Source organism: Vitis riparia, chromosome 3 (genome assembly GCF_004353265.1).
Source record: "Vitis riparia cultivar Riparia Gloire de Montpellier isolate 1030 chromosome 3, EGFV_Vit.rip_1.0, whole genome shotgun sequence".
Lineage (NCBI taxonomy): Eukaryota > Viridiplantae > Streptophyta > Magnoliopsida > Vitales > Vitaceae > Vitis > Vitis riparia.
Genome location: NC_048433.1, coordinates 6,620,625 through 6,637,808, shown reverse-complemented (window position 1 = coordinate 6,637,808; position 17,184 = coordinate 6,620,625). Strand labels below are relative to the sequence as shown.

The 17,184-nt window shown below is 33.8% G+C and overlaps 2 protein-coding genes and 1 long non-coding RNA gene across 7 annotated transcripts; 1 reads left to right on the top strand and 2 right to left on the bottom strand.

Annotated features, from left to right (window-relative positions):
• Positions 1-863: 863 nt before the first annotated feature.
• Positions 864-13,873, top strand: LOC117911419 (transcription initiation factor TFIID subunit 4b-like). 5 transcript variants are annotated; one of them, XM_034825787.1, is made up of 15 exons: positions 864-981; positions 1,117-1,188; positions 2,442-2,909; positions 3,019-3,114; positions 8,382-8,664; positions 8,922-9,175; positions 10,042-10,157; positions 10,287-10,374; positions 10,480-10,612; positions 11,407-11,462; positions 11,541-11,597; positions 11,696-11,803; positions 11,886-11,951; positions 12,606-12,852; positions 13,326-13,873. In XM_034825787.1, exons 3-15 carry the CDS (start codon positions 2,514-2,516, stop codon positions 13,496-13,498), a joined length of 2,073 nt encoding a protein of 690 aa, XP_034681678.1. In that variant the 5' UTR covers positions 864-981; positions 1,117-1,188; positions 2,442-2,513; the 3' UTR covers positions 13,499-13,873. The 5 variants fall into 5 exon arrangements, with proteins under 5 accessions (XP_034681678.1, XP_034681680.1, XP_034681677.1 ...); XM_034825789.1 differs by having other exon boundaries at positions 2,439-2,909; XM_034825786.1 differs by having other exon boundaries at positions 864-1,188.
• On the bottom strand, positions 8,528-10,582 carry LOC117911421. The gene is made up of 3 exons (XR_004650878.1): positions 10,495-10,582; positions 8,687-9,134; positions 8,528-8,580 (listed from the first exon to the last, which is right to left on the bottom strand). It is a non-coding gene; the product is annotated as an uncharacterized LOC117911421 (long non-coding RNA).
• LOC117911420 (leucine-rich repeat protein 2-like) lies at positions 13,798-17,163 on the bottom strand. The gene is made up of 7 exons (XM_034825791.1): positions 16,995-17,163; positions 16,526-16,658; positions 16,378-16,449; positions 16,038-16,181; positions 15,871-15,942; positions 15,689-15,760; positions 13,798-14,076 (listed from the first exon to the last, which is right to left on the bottom strand). The coding sequence occupies exons 1-7, from the start codon at positions 17,074-17,076 to the stop codon at positions 14,010-14,012; spliced, it is 642 nt and encodes a 213-aa protein (XP_034681682.1). The 5' UTR covers positions 17,077-17,163; the 3' UTR covers positions 13,798-14,009.
• Positions 17,164-17,184: the final 21 nt, after the last annotated feature.

The window sequence follows — 17,184 nt, the reverse complement described above, 5'->3', positions numbered from 1 at the left end:
TAAACATTCATATTATATTTGGTTGTTGTTTTTCGGAAACAATTTTTTAAAAAAAAAAGTAAAATTGAGAACTGTTTTTCTAATTTTTTTTTATTAAAGAAAATGAATTTGAAATCAAATAAAACTTTGTATTTAATTTATTAATAAGTTTAATAATTTTAAAAAATAATTTAAAACTCTAAAAATATATATATAATGATTATAAAAAATAATAATCATAATTAATGTTTTTAATTCTTTAATAAATCTTGTAATTTTTAAGAATATTTTGAAATTAAAAAAACTGATAAATAAATTATAGATTAAATTAAATAATTAGGAATGCCATTTTTGTAATTGATTAATAAATATATACATATAAAAAAATATTTGACTTATTTGTATCTTTAAAAAATTAAATTAAATTTGTTTTTATATTCATTTAAATAGAACAGTAGTAGCAATTATTAATTTTGAATAATTATTCTTTATTTTTTTAAATAAATTAATTATGATTTTATAAGATGTTAATGTCATACTTTTATAATATTTATAAATCATATAAATAATATTAAAAATTATTAATTTTGAATTATTTTTATTTAGTTTTAACAAAATAAATCAATTAATGTTAATTTGCATATTTTTATTATATTTATAAAAATATAATTTATTGATTTTATTATATTATTAATATTCATATTTTATTAAAAGCTATTTATGTGTAATTAAAATTTATTTTTATTTTCAAAAAGACGTAAATTAAATTTACAATTTATGTTTTCATATAAATAAGGAGCAGTGAGAATTTGCTGAATCACTTTACAGCACAGGAGAAAACTAGCTCCATCAAGCATCAAATGGCCCAAAAGGCCTAAACGACAACCTTGATGTCGTTTTTTTTTTTACCCATATCACCCGTTTGGTTCCCGAGAAAACAGAGGAAAAGCAAATTTTTTTGAATGTTAATAAGTTCCGACGCAGTTCCCTACCGTGCTCGTCGTAAATAACGCTCTGATATCTTTTCCTTTTCCTACAGTTTTCTCAGTAACCGAACAGTGTCGTTTGGTTCTTTCATGGCTCTTAAAGAGAATTTGATGATTCTATGACTCTTCTGCTCTCTTTCTACATTTGTAGGATCAAACACATCTTCCACAAGTATTTTTCAGATTCTTGGAAGAAGGCTTCTCTAAATCAGAAACTTACAGGGTAAGTTGTTAATAGTACACGTAAAACTACTAGTGCTTCTTGAATGTTTTATATAGGATTGATTGGATTCATCTTGTTTGCAATTCAGCGTTCAATGTTTCTTGGAAGACTCTAGGCACATAGTTAAATCCGTTCTTATTACTTATCTATCTTTCTATATTTGGGGATTTTCTTATGACGATTACCAAGAGATAGAGAAAGAACAGTGTCGTTCAATCTCACACAGCGAACATTAATGACACCAATTCGATGCTTGGTTGCTTTCATTTTGTATGAAGACCTAACTAAAACATGCAGAGACTCTGTAAGAAATCCTAATCCATGAGCTCTGACTCATCAGATTGGTCTCTTGGATGTCTTTGCTTGGAAATTGTGGTTTTTATTGCTATCGTGTCTATTTGTATCGTGAGTAAAATATTCTCAAGTTGTTCATTGGTCTCTTAAAAACAAGCATCCAGCAAAAAATTCCTGGTGAAAAAAATTAATCATTTATTTTTAAATGGAAGAAAACAAAAATTGAGTTAAAAAAAAAAAAATCCTGATGAAAAAAATGAACCATTTCTTTTGCTTCTTTTAGGTTCTTGTTTTTCATTTACAGCACCATCTTGACATTAGTTCACTATGAATAAAGAAATGACTACACTAACAGGCTTCTTTCTCTCACCTAAAGCTGTTAACCTTTATCCTCAACTTCTATCTCATCTCCAACTCTAGACTGCCTCTTTCTTGCATTTTTCTTTTCAGCCAAAGCTAGGGAACCCTATTTTATAGGAAGAATATAAACCCTCCTTTAGAGAAAAACCTAAACCTGTGACTGGGAATACAAAAGAAGTTCTATAAAAATGGTTTTCCTGCTCTTCATTAGGAAACACTCTCCTAATAGCCACTAATCTTTGGCATGCTGCCATATGTCTTCCCATAGCAGTTCCCTACATTTCTTAGTTTTAAGAAAAGATAGTCTACAAACCAACCACCATGTGGCTGGCCCAATTGGTCACCACGTGCTACTTTAATGAATAATTCAAAGGGCTTTAAAAGCCAATTGGGTCTTCAGTTGTGCCTGTTTCATGTCCATGCCCTTACAAAGAAGAATGTCAATTTGGGGTGTCCCCAAAGTGGATTGTTGTATATGAAGAAATTTGTTTAATGTTCCGATTGAGATTGATTCTAGACTCCTTAGAATGACTTTTCTTATGATTTCTTTTATAACTAATGTGTTTGGTAAAGTAGAATCTCACCTACCTTGGCAGCAGGCAAGAGGTAGCTTTTTAAAAGTGATTCTCCAAGAACCAGGGTATCATCTACAAGAGCAACATTCGTTCAAAATGGAGCAGATGAAACATAAAGCTGATGCTGATAGTCAACAGCAACAAATTCATAACTCAGAGGAGCTTAATCAGCTCCAATTCCAACACAAGCAGCCACTTAATAATCAGAAACAGGGTCAGGGAGAAAAAAATCCTCTCCAGTTCTCTCAAAGCACTTGGATTCAAAATTCTGAAAAAAATCCTGGTCAATCCAGAGAGCTTCACAAAATGCAGTCTTCAGATAGCCAGTGCCTATATCAAAAGTTATGGACAAGTGGTCATCAACAGACAAACAGAAACCAGGGTTGTATGAGTGAAATTAAAGTGCCATTTGCTCCTTTGCTTGATTACATTCGACCCCAACTCGACGATAAAAAAGCCGCACAGATTCAAATGTTTTTCAATAAGTTGAAGGTGGGTTTTTAAACATAGATTTCTTGTTGTTACCTTTCCTTCTTCTCTGGAATTAATTACTATGTCATTTCTCATTCTAAATTTTGACTTTCAGTACTGTTATTCCTAGAAAAATGATATCAGTAATGCGAGCTTTCTCCGGTATGCAAAGAATATTGTGGGGAATCAGATGATGAGGGAGGCATTGGCCAACATACAATTTCAGGCAAGTAGATCACTGTTTCATGTAACTAAATGAATTTATTGTAGTAGAGCTCTTGTTGACTGACACATTGTTTTATTGATTAAAAAAATTCTAAGTTCGATACTTGGGCTGAAGCACCACATGTTATATCTTTGGTGTTCTTAACTAGTATGATCATACAAAAGGATAATGGTACCTCTTGTTTTGTTTTTATTTTTTATTTTTTTAAATAGGTTTGTATTCTCTTATGCAATGCCCTTGAGGCCTGGCTCAAGTGGTAAAGGGATGGGAGGGTGTGTGGGAGGTTCCAGGTTCAAGTGCCAATGGGGACCAAAAAATTTACCTATCAAAAAAAAAAAAAAAAAATCTCTTATGCAGTATTCTTTTAATCATCTAAACTGTAGACTAGGTGATCTCAAATATATGCATCATGTGCAAGAAGCATGGAAGATGTGGATCAACTATCACATATTTTGAATTGGTGTTAAATTTATAGAACTTTGGCATTGAAGGTGGTTTTGATTAATGTACCAATGTGGGAAGATCCTACTCATCGAATAGGATGGTCCCAAATATATGCATCACATGCAAAAAAACGGTGGCTGTGGGTCAATTTGTTATACCTTGTAAGTTGGAGCCAAAGATTCAGGAATTTGGGTTTTGTTTCACCATCTCTAGGATTGTTGGATTCCATGATGCTGAAAGGGTTCATTTGGATTGGTATTAGAGTAGTGTATATAGGAGAACAAGTGTTGTTTGTTGGAAAACGACAACCTTATGCTTGTATATGCCCATTTGGAAGGAAAGAAATAGTAGGATTTTAAGGATGAGGCATTCAGTGAAGTTGAAATTAATCTTAGCCGAACATCTTTATTTATTATGCAAGGGCTTTAAAGGATGGAAGTTGTTGTTAAGTTTATGCTAGTTCAAACCAAACTTTCAAACTCAAGGTTCCAATATATTAAGGCTTCCAAACCAAACTTTCAAGCTTTACACTTGGATTTATCAACTCTAATGGGCCCTTACAATTCTCTTCAAGAGATGCCTCACATTTGATCCCCAAGTGAAAAACCCCTCAAGTGATACCTCATACCTGAGAAACCTCACAAAATTACAATTGCACGAATTTGATCTCACAATATCCTGGTACAAGTTAAGCTCAAATGGATACAAGATGAAACTAGGATTGAGAAACTTAGGCTCAATGCACTCAAAATATTTTCTTAAAGCTCAAAAAATGTTTTAACAAAGATTTGAAGTTCTTCTTTGCTTAGTACATGAAGTTTGGAGCTTTTATATAGGAGATGGGGATCCAAATTAGCCATTAGACACATTTGGGACCTTTTTGGTTGAATTGGTTACTAGTTGTTGGGTATTTAATGCTTTGGTAGGTGATTGTGAGGTCATAAAGCTTGATTGATCAAAGCCCAATTCTCTATTGTTTAAGGTTTTTGGCTTCAATGGTTAAAACATGCTTTTGTCAATTTGTACCATTTTGGCCAACCTTCACTTGGGTTTAATTGGTTCCCTTGCACTTTGACTAATTATGACATTTAGCAAATTTAAGACTCATTTTAAATGGGGAAGAACGACTATGCTTCCAACACTATTGATAAACCCTTTTAGAAGTGATTTTGAGAAGTTTTGAGCTTTGGTTTTTCTTCAAAATAATTTCCATCTGAAAAGAAAAACAAAAAAAAACAAAAAAAACCAATTTAGTCACTTGGATGAATTAAGGTGTTTCAATAAGAAAATGAAATGCAATCTTAACTTAGTGCACCCACAATCTTACTAGATGAATCCTAAAGAAGAACTAGATAAACCTTCTCTTTGATATCCTTTTTCTTGATTTCCTCTTTAGCTCTGTGTAGTTTTTTCTTGATTGCTTCGAGGAAATCTTCTTGCTTATTACACTTAAAAAATATAAATGTTAAACCCCATTCTTGTTTTGTTATTATCAAAACATGAGATTAATCAAACTTTAGTTTAATAGTTGTGTAAGTGTTTGTTTCTTTTTTCTTAAGAGTGTATAACACGCCACATACATGCATCTTATCCTTTGTATTGCAATAAAATTATTACATAGTTCAATTAAAAGATATCATCATTTATCTCCATAATATGCCCTTATATTTCCTCTACATTCACCTTTTTTAGTTGGTTTTTTGTTATGTCAATAGGATGCTATAAAACCAGCTCCAAAAGGGGAGGTGTAACCCATGTAGATGGAATGAAAACAAAAGAAGCAAAAACAGGCTCCTTACTCCTTAAGGGCCGCATAAAACTACAATAGATAGTCTTCCACCTGCTATTGATCTAGTATATGACTTAAACAAAATTTCATAAAACCATGTTTCAGCTGCAATGCTAATTAGTTCAATCTATGAAAAATTCTTCTATTCCTTTTCTCTTAAATGCACCAAAATAAGCTTATTAAAGTTGTATTGTACACTGCATTGCCTTCTCCTTACTACTAATACTTCCTTTTCAACTACACAATGTATCCTTAATTGAATTAAGAAGCCTTCACAAAATTCCAAAAGTTGATAACAAATAAAGATTGTAAACTTTGTGCCGTAGCACTATAAATGGACATTTTTTGTATAACTGAGGAACTTTCCATGGTCAAGCCCTTTAGACTCCCCATGGAGACCCAAACCTTGAGGTGTTGACCTTGCTCGCTAGAACCAACGCTAGGTAAACCAAGGCATTCAACTACTATAATGGACGATTGCTTACATAAACAACACTAGTTAGATGATATCCTTCCGTTTCACATAAGTTTGCAGCAAGGATTAAAATATCAGAAATTGTGGAAGCAATCAATAGTCAGATTTTATGGAAATATAAAAAAAATACTAGAAATATTGAATTGGAAATTTGGACAAAAATTATTGGTGGTAAGAAGATTAATCAAAATTCACAACAATGTTTAGACAACTGTAAGAAATGATAAAACAAGTAATCATCTACATATTGAAGTTGTTTTACTATAGAAAATTATATATGTGTAAAAAAAATTTATAATATTTGGTAATAATCTGTAAATCCTGAAAACACATTTACTACTAAGATCATGATCTGTTTTGTTTAAATGTATTCAAGGATATATATATACATGTAACAATCGATTAAATAAAATTTGAAAATAAGATAATTAAAATTAATTTATTTACTAAAAATACTATTTTAATAGTTTAATTTTTTTTTTTTTTATATAAATGTAATTAAAGGTGTAGGAAATATAAATAAGTATATATAAAATAATGTACTATTGTTAACAAGTGCAAGGTTACCCTATTGGCAATGGCCTTGGTTTTGCATGGAGGAGAACTTAGGTTCGATCCTAGGTCTTCTTCTCTTTCCTTTTTAATCTTTTAATGTGGTGGCCTGAAAAATCAAATCGCCATCATATTGACCAAAAATTCCAAAATAATTGCTGAATTTCAACCCAATCTTATTTCCTCTTGTTTATTTTGGCGCCCACCGAAATTTCGAAAAAAATTCCTTATTTTTTAATCCAGGTTTAGTGGAAAGTAAGAATCTTTTCATAAACAAAGAAACCAACTTTGGAAGGGACAAGTGATTCCCAAACCCTCCTATGTGTGAACAAGATATATGTTGTCAACTTAGAGCCTTATAATAGGATTTCATAGAGTGTTTTCTATCTTTACCATACTTCCCAATTATCTTATTGTCCTTCTAGGTGCACAATCACATTTTGAATACAAGTCTAAAATGATTCCACTTCCAACTCCAAATGATGGAAACATTTCCCTTTAGTTGTTCCTTTACTGCAAAAGAAGCTCTTGCTTGGAGTTTTGAGTTGGTCATATCCAACTCATTCCTTTTATATTTAGTTTGAGGAATTATTTCCATTGCGTTGAATGTTGTTTTGGGTGACTGCTCATCTATCTTTATTCTCATATGGACATTACCTGATAAAATTAATTGCATATTTTCCTAATTAGTATCCTTGGTTGAAAGTTTCAATAACACAAACAATTGGAGTTCAGTAATTGAGATAAAGCAGTGAACTCTCATAACTATAGCCACAACTTCTATTATCAGGACTCTCAGAAATATGTGAAGGATCTGTGTCGGAGTGGTATGAAAAAGATTTGGCTTGGAATTATGCCCAACATGTCTATTGGTCAGGTATCCTGTAGCTGTCTCCAATAAATTAAGAAAAGAATGAAGGTCCTGAATCCTGGTTCATTCAGGTCACCTTAGTTTCATTATCATTTCTTCTATTCATAGATATGAATGAAGTATCACATTAGACATTCTAGCTTAACCATATACTTTAATTTAGCCTGATGAATGAGGAAAAATGAACATTAGGTTATTTAGCAGTGACTGCATGTTCTAAGACCTGTGAAGTAAACGAATCTGATACTTAGAAACACATCAACACCTAACACTTGTGCTTGTGTCCATGTAAAACTGGCCACAACAGGATTACTATTTAGCCTTCTTCACTATCTAATAGAAATATTGTATTACATGGGTATCCGTATTATAAAGGAGAAGGACATGACAACCTTACATGATCCAAAAAATATAACTAAAAAATGAATGAAATAATCCATTTGCAATTATTTTTCTAAGTCTCCCTTTCTGTATTTATGTCTCGGCTTCCTTTCACAATCCAGTTTGCTTTTCAGTAAGCATGGTCTTGCATATTTGAAAAGTTTTCCAAGTTTTATAGCTTAATTATGTCTGTAACTCTACATGATAACCTGTTCTTATTTCTGTAGTTAGATGTGTATTCATTAACTAATGAAGACCCAGACAGTAACATGACAGGCCTGGTCACATATCAGGCCCACTCAATTGTGCCATTTTGACAGGAATTTGAGATGGTCTGTGTGATTCCAAATGTGCAGGTAGGGCTACAATACACCACAAGAGCCTTAGAAAATTTTGGACTAACGGATAAGGTTTATTGGAGTCTGTGTGCCCTCCCCTATCTATTCCATGAAAGCATGGCATATGATGAAAATTAAGGGCATATAAATCTCATGTAATCTCTATATCATTCAAATATAGAGAAAGCTAAAGCCATGCTGCCTGCACTCATGGGATTCAACCAATTACAGTTACAGTAAAAGCCTACTGGTGCCCAAGATCTTGAAATGAGTTTGGCCTTGTTTGGGCATCAACTTCAGTTCGGGCAAAATCTTGGACACAGAAGAATAACATCTTAAAAGGCAGAAGCCCATCAGCTTAGAAGTGCTTTTTTCTCATAATTTTACAATTCTCATTCATTTGTATGGCATGATCAGATTGGACAGCGGCCTCCTTCATACTCATATCAGGCTCCCATTTCTGCAATTCAATTCCAGACTGACTCAAGTGCTTCAACCAGAGAAAGCTATGCAAAGGATTTCACAGAAGTGGAACACCCATCAGGTTTGCAGAGGATGCAGATACACCAAACATGCCAATCCAGCCTGATTACTGTCAATAAAGAAAGGAAGCTCCCTGCAGATCCATTCAGAGGACTTAACAAGCAGCAACACGTGAACATTGCACAAACTTCCTCCCTCACTACCAGCAGAGAAGTTGGTAAGTAAATGCTCATACTTACTCTGATTTACCTGTTAGTGGTTCACTCACTTCTCTTCAAATGAATGCTCAAGATTTACCTACAAAGTAAACTGTATTTCATGTTGAAGGGGAAGATTACCCAATAACATGATTATTCCAGTTCAAGACATGCCAATGCCTGTTAATGAACTCAACAGACTGCACAAGTGAACCTCTTTCTATTTTAATAGACAATTCAGAATTGTGAAAGAATCCTGATGAATTGCAATTCTCAGGTAGTCAAGAGCACAGAAGTGATGCACCTGAACCAGTTGATAAGACTGCTGCACCATTGCAGCTCTCAGCTTCACTGGGTTCATCTTCTTTGGGTGCTGTACAGGCTGGCCAGCAAGATGAAAGAACACCAGAAACATCACAGTGTAAATCTTCATTGGAGCATCCTAGAGCAGTTTTAGCAGCAGATGCAAGTATTGTGCCTACAAGTTCAGCTACACATTCCATGACTTTAAAACTTGACTCTACTTTTCTGGTATTGCTAACTTTGTTCTCAAGATTTTGCTTTATTTATATGTATGTGGTTTTATGATGTGTGGTTTAATTAAGTACTTGCTCACTCATGGATGAGATATTATTTTAAAGAAATGCTAAAAAAAAGCCTGCTAATTTTGATGTGACTTTTCTCAACTTAAAAAGAAAAAAAACAAAGAAATTTCCTGAAATCTGAATCCTTCTCAAGGTCCAAAAATCATGCTTGCATATTTGCATGTTCTTCATAACTAGAAAGGAGTTTACTTTCATATTCTTTGCCTTTCTTTGTGTTTGTAGGTCGTACTGGTTTGCCTATGAGTGTTGCTAGAAACCCGATTGACATGGTTGAACTAAATACAATTCTTGCTTGAACTTGAACTAAATTAAAAGGCAATGATTGTACTTCACACTAACTGGATGTGGTATATTGAGGACAACTTTTAGTTTTTATTGTTTTATGCATGTTAAAACAGACCATGCTATTTGAGAAAATAGGCATTGATTGCGAGTAGAAATAAAAAATTAGATTGAATCATTTTTCTTATATGCCCAGTTCTTAGTTATCTCAAGGTAGATTGGACCCCTGGTAGTTTATAGCAATGGTCATAAAAGGAAAGCCTTTTGAGAAAATGAAATTGTTTCAATCCCTTTCATTTCTTTATTCCTCCTGTTAGCATCAAGCTTCTGATATACCATATACGATCATGGTGGACTGGCTTTTATTCTGGTTTGCTATGTGATGCCAGATTTTCTGCTAATGGCTATATGTTTTAGACATGTTACTATCCATGCAACTATTGACTGCTATGATTGATATGATAATATGACTTGTTGGTTACTGCTTTCTTTTGCCTGGAACCCATGAAGACCTCATCTGCAGCAACTTCATTTGGGGCAACAGCTAAGGCCAATAGAACCCTGAAGAGACCTCTTGGCCAGGGGAAACCAATTCAAGCATTTTTAACTCCATTTCCATCCTCAAGGTGATTTAACTCTCTTTTTGAGTCACATATGTATGTGATGGACATATGTAGCTATAGTCTTAAATCTCAAGTTCTGTGTCTTTAAAAATAGTGAAAGCATGTGTACTATTTTCGTTTGGTTCCATACAGTAAAAGAATAAAGGTAACTGCAACCTCTCCTACTCCGATCATCGAAGAACTCAATGATGTTACTGCCATAAGTGAAATTAATTTAAGGGTATGATATTTTGTTTGGTTGTTTCTCAACAAGTTCCTGTCCCCTAGAGTTAGAAAATGACACACTTGAAATTTTAATTGAAGAGATTTACAATTTTCCCATTAGGAGGAAGAAGAGCACCTGTTTTCTGGGGATAAGGAGGAATGCCAAGCTTCAAAACCAGTACCAAGGGTTATAGAACAAGAAAAAAGGTTGACTTTGCAGAAATCAGCTGTTCAGAAAAAACTCGCACAAATCAGTTAAAAACTCAGTCTTCTCCTTCATAAATTCTTTGTCTAACCCCATAGGCTACATTTGGTTGATAAGATATGATAGGATAGAATAGGATAAGATATGTATATCCAAGGATATCATATCCCATTGGATAGGATATGCATATCCTAGGATATAATTTCCAATGGGATATGATATCCTTTGCTATACATATTTTATGGACATAATATTTTAAGGTAGCATATCCAATGAGATATGCTATATCATATTTATATTTAAATTTGTGAAATGAATAAAAAATAATATGAAATATATATTATTTTCAATATTTAAAATAAAAATTATATCACATTCAAATATTTTCTATTTAAAAAAATGAAAATTTTGTTATGTTTAACAATATTCATGATTAAAATATTTAAACATTTAAATAATTTTTTTTATATTATATTATTTAATATATAAAAATAATTTATACATATTATATATTAACATTATTTTACAGATATTTTTTTAGTTTTTCTTTTTTAATCATAAAATTAATTTATAATAAAAAAATTATTTTGTAAAATGAGGATATTAAAAAACAAAAAATTGATAAAAAATGAATTTAGATATGTATATCCCATATTTTACCATGGGATTAACATATCCCATGTGAAAAGGATGAAAAAAAGAGAGTGGATAATATATCTCACCACTTATCCTATTCCGTGCTATATCTGGTCAACCAAACATGGGTATAAGATATTTGCATCTTCAAGGTGGAGCTAGAATTAACTGTTTGAGTTAACAGATGGTTTCATGTGTTTCTGACAGTATCCAAATGCGGAATTGGAAGTATGAGCAATGACGTGGAGAGTTGCCTGTCATCGGTGCGATCCTAACTTCTAATTTGTTCTTTCCAATGTTCTTTTATATATATATTAAGCTCTTATGTGATTGAATGTCAGTCTGTGGAAGAAATAATGCAAGGATTGATAAGAAATATGATCAGATTGTCCAAACAGGTCAGTAAATGCTCATCTTCCTGCCAACTTCAGTTTTCTGTCAGTTGCTCTTTTTTTCTTTTTTTTTTCTTTTTTGATTTCAATAGTATCTTTGGCAGAGAGTTGATTTTGAGAAGACAAGACACCACGCTATCGTAACTTCGGATGTTGAAAATAAGATTTTAATGATGAATCTGAAAGTTAAGGATGATCTAAAACTACACAAGGTAATTTATTTTCATAAACAACAGGTATTTCTACTGATGCCTGGATCAACTCTGGTTTTCATGTGTGCGTAAATGAGTGCAGGCTGAAGGAGAAACGGAGGGTGATGCTGATATAGACAAGGATGTAGGTTTTCTGAAAACATCCAAGGTACTCAATTGATGCGAAGTTCTTATGTTAAACCCTACATGGCAGACTGAGTTCTGGTCTGTTTTCAAGGAAGACAGAATTTAGTCCGTTCCTAATGCTAGTCTGATAACCAAAATAATAATAATAACAATGAAACAAAACACAAACACACAAAAGCCAACGAACAAAACTTGGAAAAATCATGGATGGCATGGTTCTGATTGACTAGAAAAAGGATATCCTGTAGAAACCTAACATAGGATGTGGGGCCCACAGTAATTAGCAAGAATTTGGTCAAGGATAAGGTGATGTTTGTTTTTTGGCTGAATAGAAAAAGTCAAAATATTTGGCTTTTTCTATTTAGTTAAAAGTAACCTATTGACATTGTTATGTTCACTATAATTATATTGAACGATGTCAACAAGTTACTTTTAGCTGAATAGGAAAAGCAAAAAATTTTGGCTTTTTCTATTCAGCCAAAAAACAAACACCACCTAAGTGTTACTTTTCATGTTCAAAACTAGTTAGTAGTCTTATGTTCAAAGTTAAAATAAAAAATTTAAGTTACGGTTAAGAGGATGTCCATTGAGTTGTTCCGTGTATATAGGTATCCTAGATCTTTGGAACCTAGAGAACTCGATCCTCGTTTGAATGTGCTGTATGTGCACTGTGCAGGCAAATGAAATGAAAAGACTAACAGATAGTAGAGTGCAAAGAAAAGCAGCCAATGCTGCTGCCAGGGTAGCTGTTGGGGGAGATGACTTGACATTAAGATGGCAAGTTATGGCTAAGAAGGCCCAGCAGAAGAGTGATGGGGCATTTGGCAAATCATTTGTTGTTCAGCAAAGCAAGGACATGAAGCACATGCGTTCACCAACATCGGGAAGGAGAGTAGGAGATAGTCAAGAATTGCATGCAAAAGGTATCTCTGCTGATGTGGGTGATATTTTTAAATTCCTTATATTTGGATGGAAATATAAAATAATCACAACGCCGCCCATGTTGGCAATGCTTTTAAAAGCAGTTTTCAAAAAATAATTTTTAAAACCAGTTTGAAAACAGTTTTTTGGGAATGAAATTTTGTTTGAAAACTCAAAACAGTTTTGAAAATATTTCTGATCTTTTCAGTCATTGCTAATTAAATTCTATAAAAAAACAACTGAAAACAGACGTCAAAAATATACTGCAGATGTTTTCATGGAATTTTGAAAGAACAATCTGTAGGCTTACAGAGAAAACATAAAAGTGCATGTTCACATTTAGAAAAGTAAATATTGCTGCTCATTTCTATCAAATGAACAAAAAGCATCCAAATGGTTTGTGGGCATCCTTGATTGAACGATGTGGCGAATGATATAATGGCAAAGTGTTTATTTCTTTGTTTACTGGTGATAGGGACCAAAAGCAGAGTGGGAGAGAACCAATCTGCGAGACCACAGTCGAAGGTGGTGCGATCAGTCTCTATCAAGGACCTGTTAGCAACACTGGAAAGAGAACCGCAAATGGCAAAATCAGCTTTAACCCAGCGCTTGCGTGAGAGAATTCATTCTGATGGAACAGCCAACTGAGGTATTCCACTTTCACCATGAACTGACGCCCATTATCTCTTCCTTCAGGCACCATCCGAGAAGGATGGGATGCAAGTAAAGCTTACTTGGCTTACTTGTCTTACAGTTTAGGTGCTTTATTTTAGATTGGTTAGTCTCGAGCAGAAACACCCAAATACCAGTTGAATTGGATGCCCATTGCACGATAGATTGCCAATATTCCAGTTTTGCTTTCTGTCAATTTTTTTTTTTCCCGCAATGCACAGATTTTAGAGATTGCACCTTGCTATAACCTGCCAGTGAAAGCCCTGAACAGATAATTTTACAACACAGGTGAAACAATATCTGTTATAAGATTACAAACCCAGATTTTTCAAGCTAGCTATTTTCTTATTTTGCCAAGTGTTTTAAGTTACTATAATTATCCACAGAGTTATGATATATATTGAAGCTAGACATAAGCCTGAGCCTGCTGCTTGATCATACAATAAGTAGTACAAAAGAGGATCGCTGATTTCTTAGCCTATTTTTTTCAGCATCCAAAGTCGTAGGGCACCAGTCCTTGTAGCTCTGGCCCACTGAATCTGTTGTTTTGGAAACTGAAACAAAACCAGAAGATAGAAAACTTAGTTTGGATTCTGAAAGATGACAAATCAGTATCTATTCAGGTAATCTTAGACTATGCTAAAAAGAATTCCGAATCATCACATGCTTAAATTGCGGACTATAAATTTGTTGTCATCCAAAATAATTGTACAAGTGGAAGAAAGTGGCTGTGGAAAACGTTTTTTCCCTGTTTTAATGAAGTCCAGCAAATCGTCATTTATTTCATTATGGTCAAAAGCTGAATTTGTCTTCTTTAACGCAAATGACGGAACATGGGGAGCAACTATTCTCTTTTTTCATGTTGATCATGAAGCAAAATACTGTGGAATTGTGGAAAATCCCAACTAAAAACTATAAAATATAAAGAATAAAATATGTAAAATTAGGCAAAAGTTATTGCAATTAAGGAATTGAGGAGTTGGTAAAATAGCAATCTGCTGCATTTGTTCCAGAATCCTCCAGGTGAAATGCAAAGCATATTCTTATGGAAGCAGTACCACAACTTCCTACAAAGATAAATAAATAAATAAAGATGTTTTCTCCCTATTGTGGACAATTAGGAGTTTGTTCTCAACACAGTATCAGTCTTGTACTTCAAACATTAGTACTAAATGAATTATAAGATCATAAATCAGAGTCTCATTTCCATTCACCAAAAATCACTTAAACACCATATGCTCACCATAACAGATGATTACATTAGGTCAGATGGACCAAGCATGTTCTTAAATGGTTGCATAGATGGAAGATGACTACTAAGGATAGGAGAGGGAGTCATTCCAAATTTTCTTTTTCTTTTTTTGAACCTACACAGGCTGCCTAATGGCATATCAAAGGAGAAGATATAACTTGACGGGTACCTCACAAGGATAGCTTTTTTTTTTTTCCAGTTTCAAGATCATATGGAAGTTCTTGATTATTTTTATTTCCAACCTTTTTTTTTTCTTCACCTTTTTGTATGCCTAGGAAGCTATGACAAATTGACATAAGATACAAGTGGTTCATCAAATCATCAGCAAGCATAAATTATTATTAGATTTATCAAGAGCTGCATTATAACATCCCTATTGGCATTGAAACCACCATGACACAACCAGACATGATCATAGGTAACAAAATTTTGCAGTACAGTAACCATATTAAACCCCTCACAAAAAAGGTCAAAGCTGGGTAAGCAAACTTACTCAACTCCAGACTAAATGCCGGCTCAAAGCTGTATAAAGCCAAAAAATTGCCTTTTCATAAATAACGACACTTCTTAACCCTTTGTCCCAGGCAGTTGCGATAATCGACAATCGGGATTTTGTTGAACATATAATACTACAACCTAAAGGCACATAGGTTCTATAACATTCATAGCCATGGCAAACACTTTCATCCATCAAAATCACTGTTCCAGAGTAATTAAAGTAGAACTCAACTCCATGTTACAGCTCATAAAAAACACAGATGCAGAACACAAGAAAAGGATGGTATCATTTATTTCAGGTAAGACATGCAAAGAACATGGAAGCATTAAGTCATTCTAAGCTCTTACAGTTTTAATGCAGCAAATTCTAAACTTATAATTTCTTAAAAGGGAGAGAAAAGTGATAGATACAGTACCTCTCCATGGGGAAATTAGCAAAGGGGCCATCAACTGGAATTGTTCCGCACAGGTTATTATTTGAAACATCACTGTTGACAGTCAAAATCCAAAGTATATAACTTATACAATCCACCAAGAAGAAAGAGACTCCATAAAAGTAAACTAAAAATTTTTGGGGTTTAAATTTTGTCATACTTACAAAACTTTGAGGTTAGAGAGGGTGGCTAGCTCCCTGGGGATGGATCCTGTCAGCTTGTTATTGTTGAGACGCCTGTACAGTAAAGTCCAAAGGTCAACCACATTAAGTCATGGAAATTCAACAAATCCTCCATGGTTAAATTTACTAATCAAAACAAATATGCTTACAGAAATCGGAGTGACTTCAATTTGGCAATAGATTTGGGGATTTTCCCTTCAAATTTGTTGTCATACAAATCCATGCTAATAAGGTTTTTCAAATTACCCAACTCCTTGGGTATTTTCCCTTCAAAGTTGTTCCTATAAAGCTCCCTGCAATCCATTAAATCAGATTAAAAAGACAGGCCATCACGCTCATCCAAAGTGGAAATGAACAAATTTAGCTTTGTTTGGTTTCTGAGAAAAGAGCAGAAAAAGGGCATAGAAAATTTTAAAGTTGGAGTTTTTTGTAATAAAAAAGTTTTGAAAAAGGGGAAAGACTTTTCTATTTTGGTGTTCTTACAGCTCCAGGTACTGCAGATGCTGAAGCTGGCCGAGCTCAGGCCCCAAAGACCCAGAAATATTGGAATTACCCAAGTCCCTGAAATTGGAAGTATAAGAAAAAGAAGGAGAAAGGCAGGCACTAAAAAGGGAAAATGAGAAGAAGAAAATCGTACAGACGAATGACACGATTGTTGGAGTCGCAGGTGACATGAAACCAGGTGCAGGGATTGACCAGGGTCGGGTCCCAGCTCTGCAACACGTTTGTGGGGTCCGAAAGCCTGCTTCTCAATGCATGTAGCGCATTTCCTGAAAACCCAATCAACCGCTAAATTATCCTCCGTTTGGTTGCTAAGAAAATAAAGGAGAAAAAAAAAAAACCACTAAGACCCTCAAAATCTCTCAGAAATTTCCACCCCAAACCCCCACCCAACTCAGCAGACCTCATGCAACCATCTGCGGTAGCTGAGCTGAGCTGAGCTTCTTTTTCTTGTAGCTTGAAAGCCCAAAGCAACCGAAAACATTAAAAATTCAAATAGAAGAAGAAGAAGAAAAAAAAAAAACCTTTCTTTTCCTGAGTTTTCATGGAAAGTGAGGGCAAAAAGATTAAAAACCCTAGGGAAAGAATGAAAAGTAAGATTATACCTTCAGAATTCGTAGAGAGGGTGGATGTGAGAGAGAAGAGGATAGGGAGAAGAAAGCAGAGAACGGAGGTTGAAGAATCCATCTGTAGAGAGAGAAACACTAGCAAACTTCAATGGTGAAAAATTAAAGGAGCAGAGAAATTTTATAATAAAGATGAAGACGAAGCAGAAAGAAGAGAGAGAGTCTAAGT

Coding starts and splice junctions, on each gene's coding strand:
- LOC117911420 (XM_034825791.1), bottom strand. CDS start 17,076: ATGGATTCTTCAACCTCCGTTCTCTGCTTTCTTCTCCCTATCCTCTTC. Junction 16,659..16,994: donor CCTCTCTACGAATTCTGAAG/GTATAATCTTAC, acceptor TTGGGTTTTCAG/GAAATGCGCTACATGCATTG. Junction 16,182..16,377: donor CTTCAGCATCTGCAGTACCT/GGAGCTGTAAGA, acceptor AATGGATTGCAG/GGAGCTTTATAGGAACAACT.
- LOC117911419 (XM_034825787.1), top strand. CDS start 2,514: ATGGAGCAGATGAAACATAAAGCTGATGCTGATAGTCAACAGCAACAA. Junction 11,463..11,540: donor TGGAGAGTTGCCTGTCATCG/GTGCGATCCTAA, acceptor ATTGAATGTCAG/TCTGTGGAAGAAATAATGCA. Junction 11,952..12,605: donor GTTTTCTGAAAACATCCAAG/GTACTCAATTGA, acceptor TGCACTGTGCAG/GCAAATGAAATGAAAAGACT.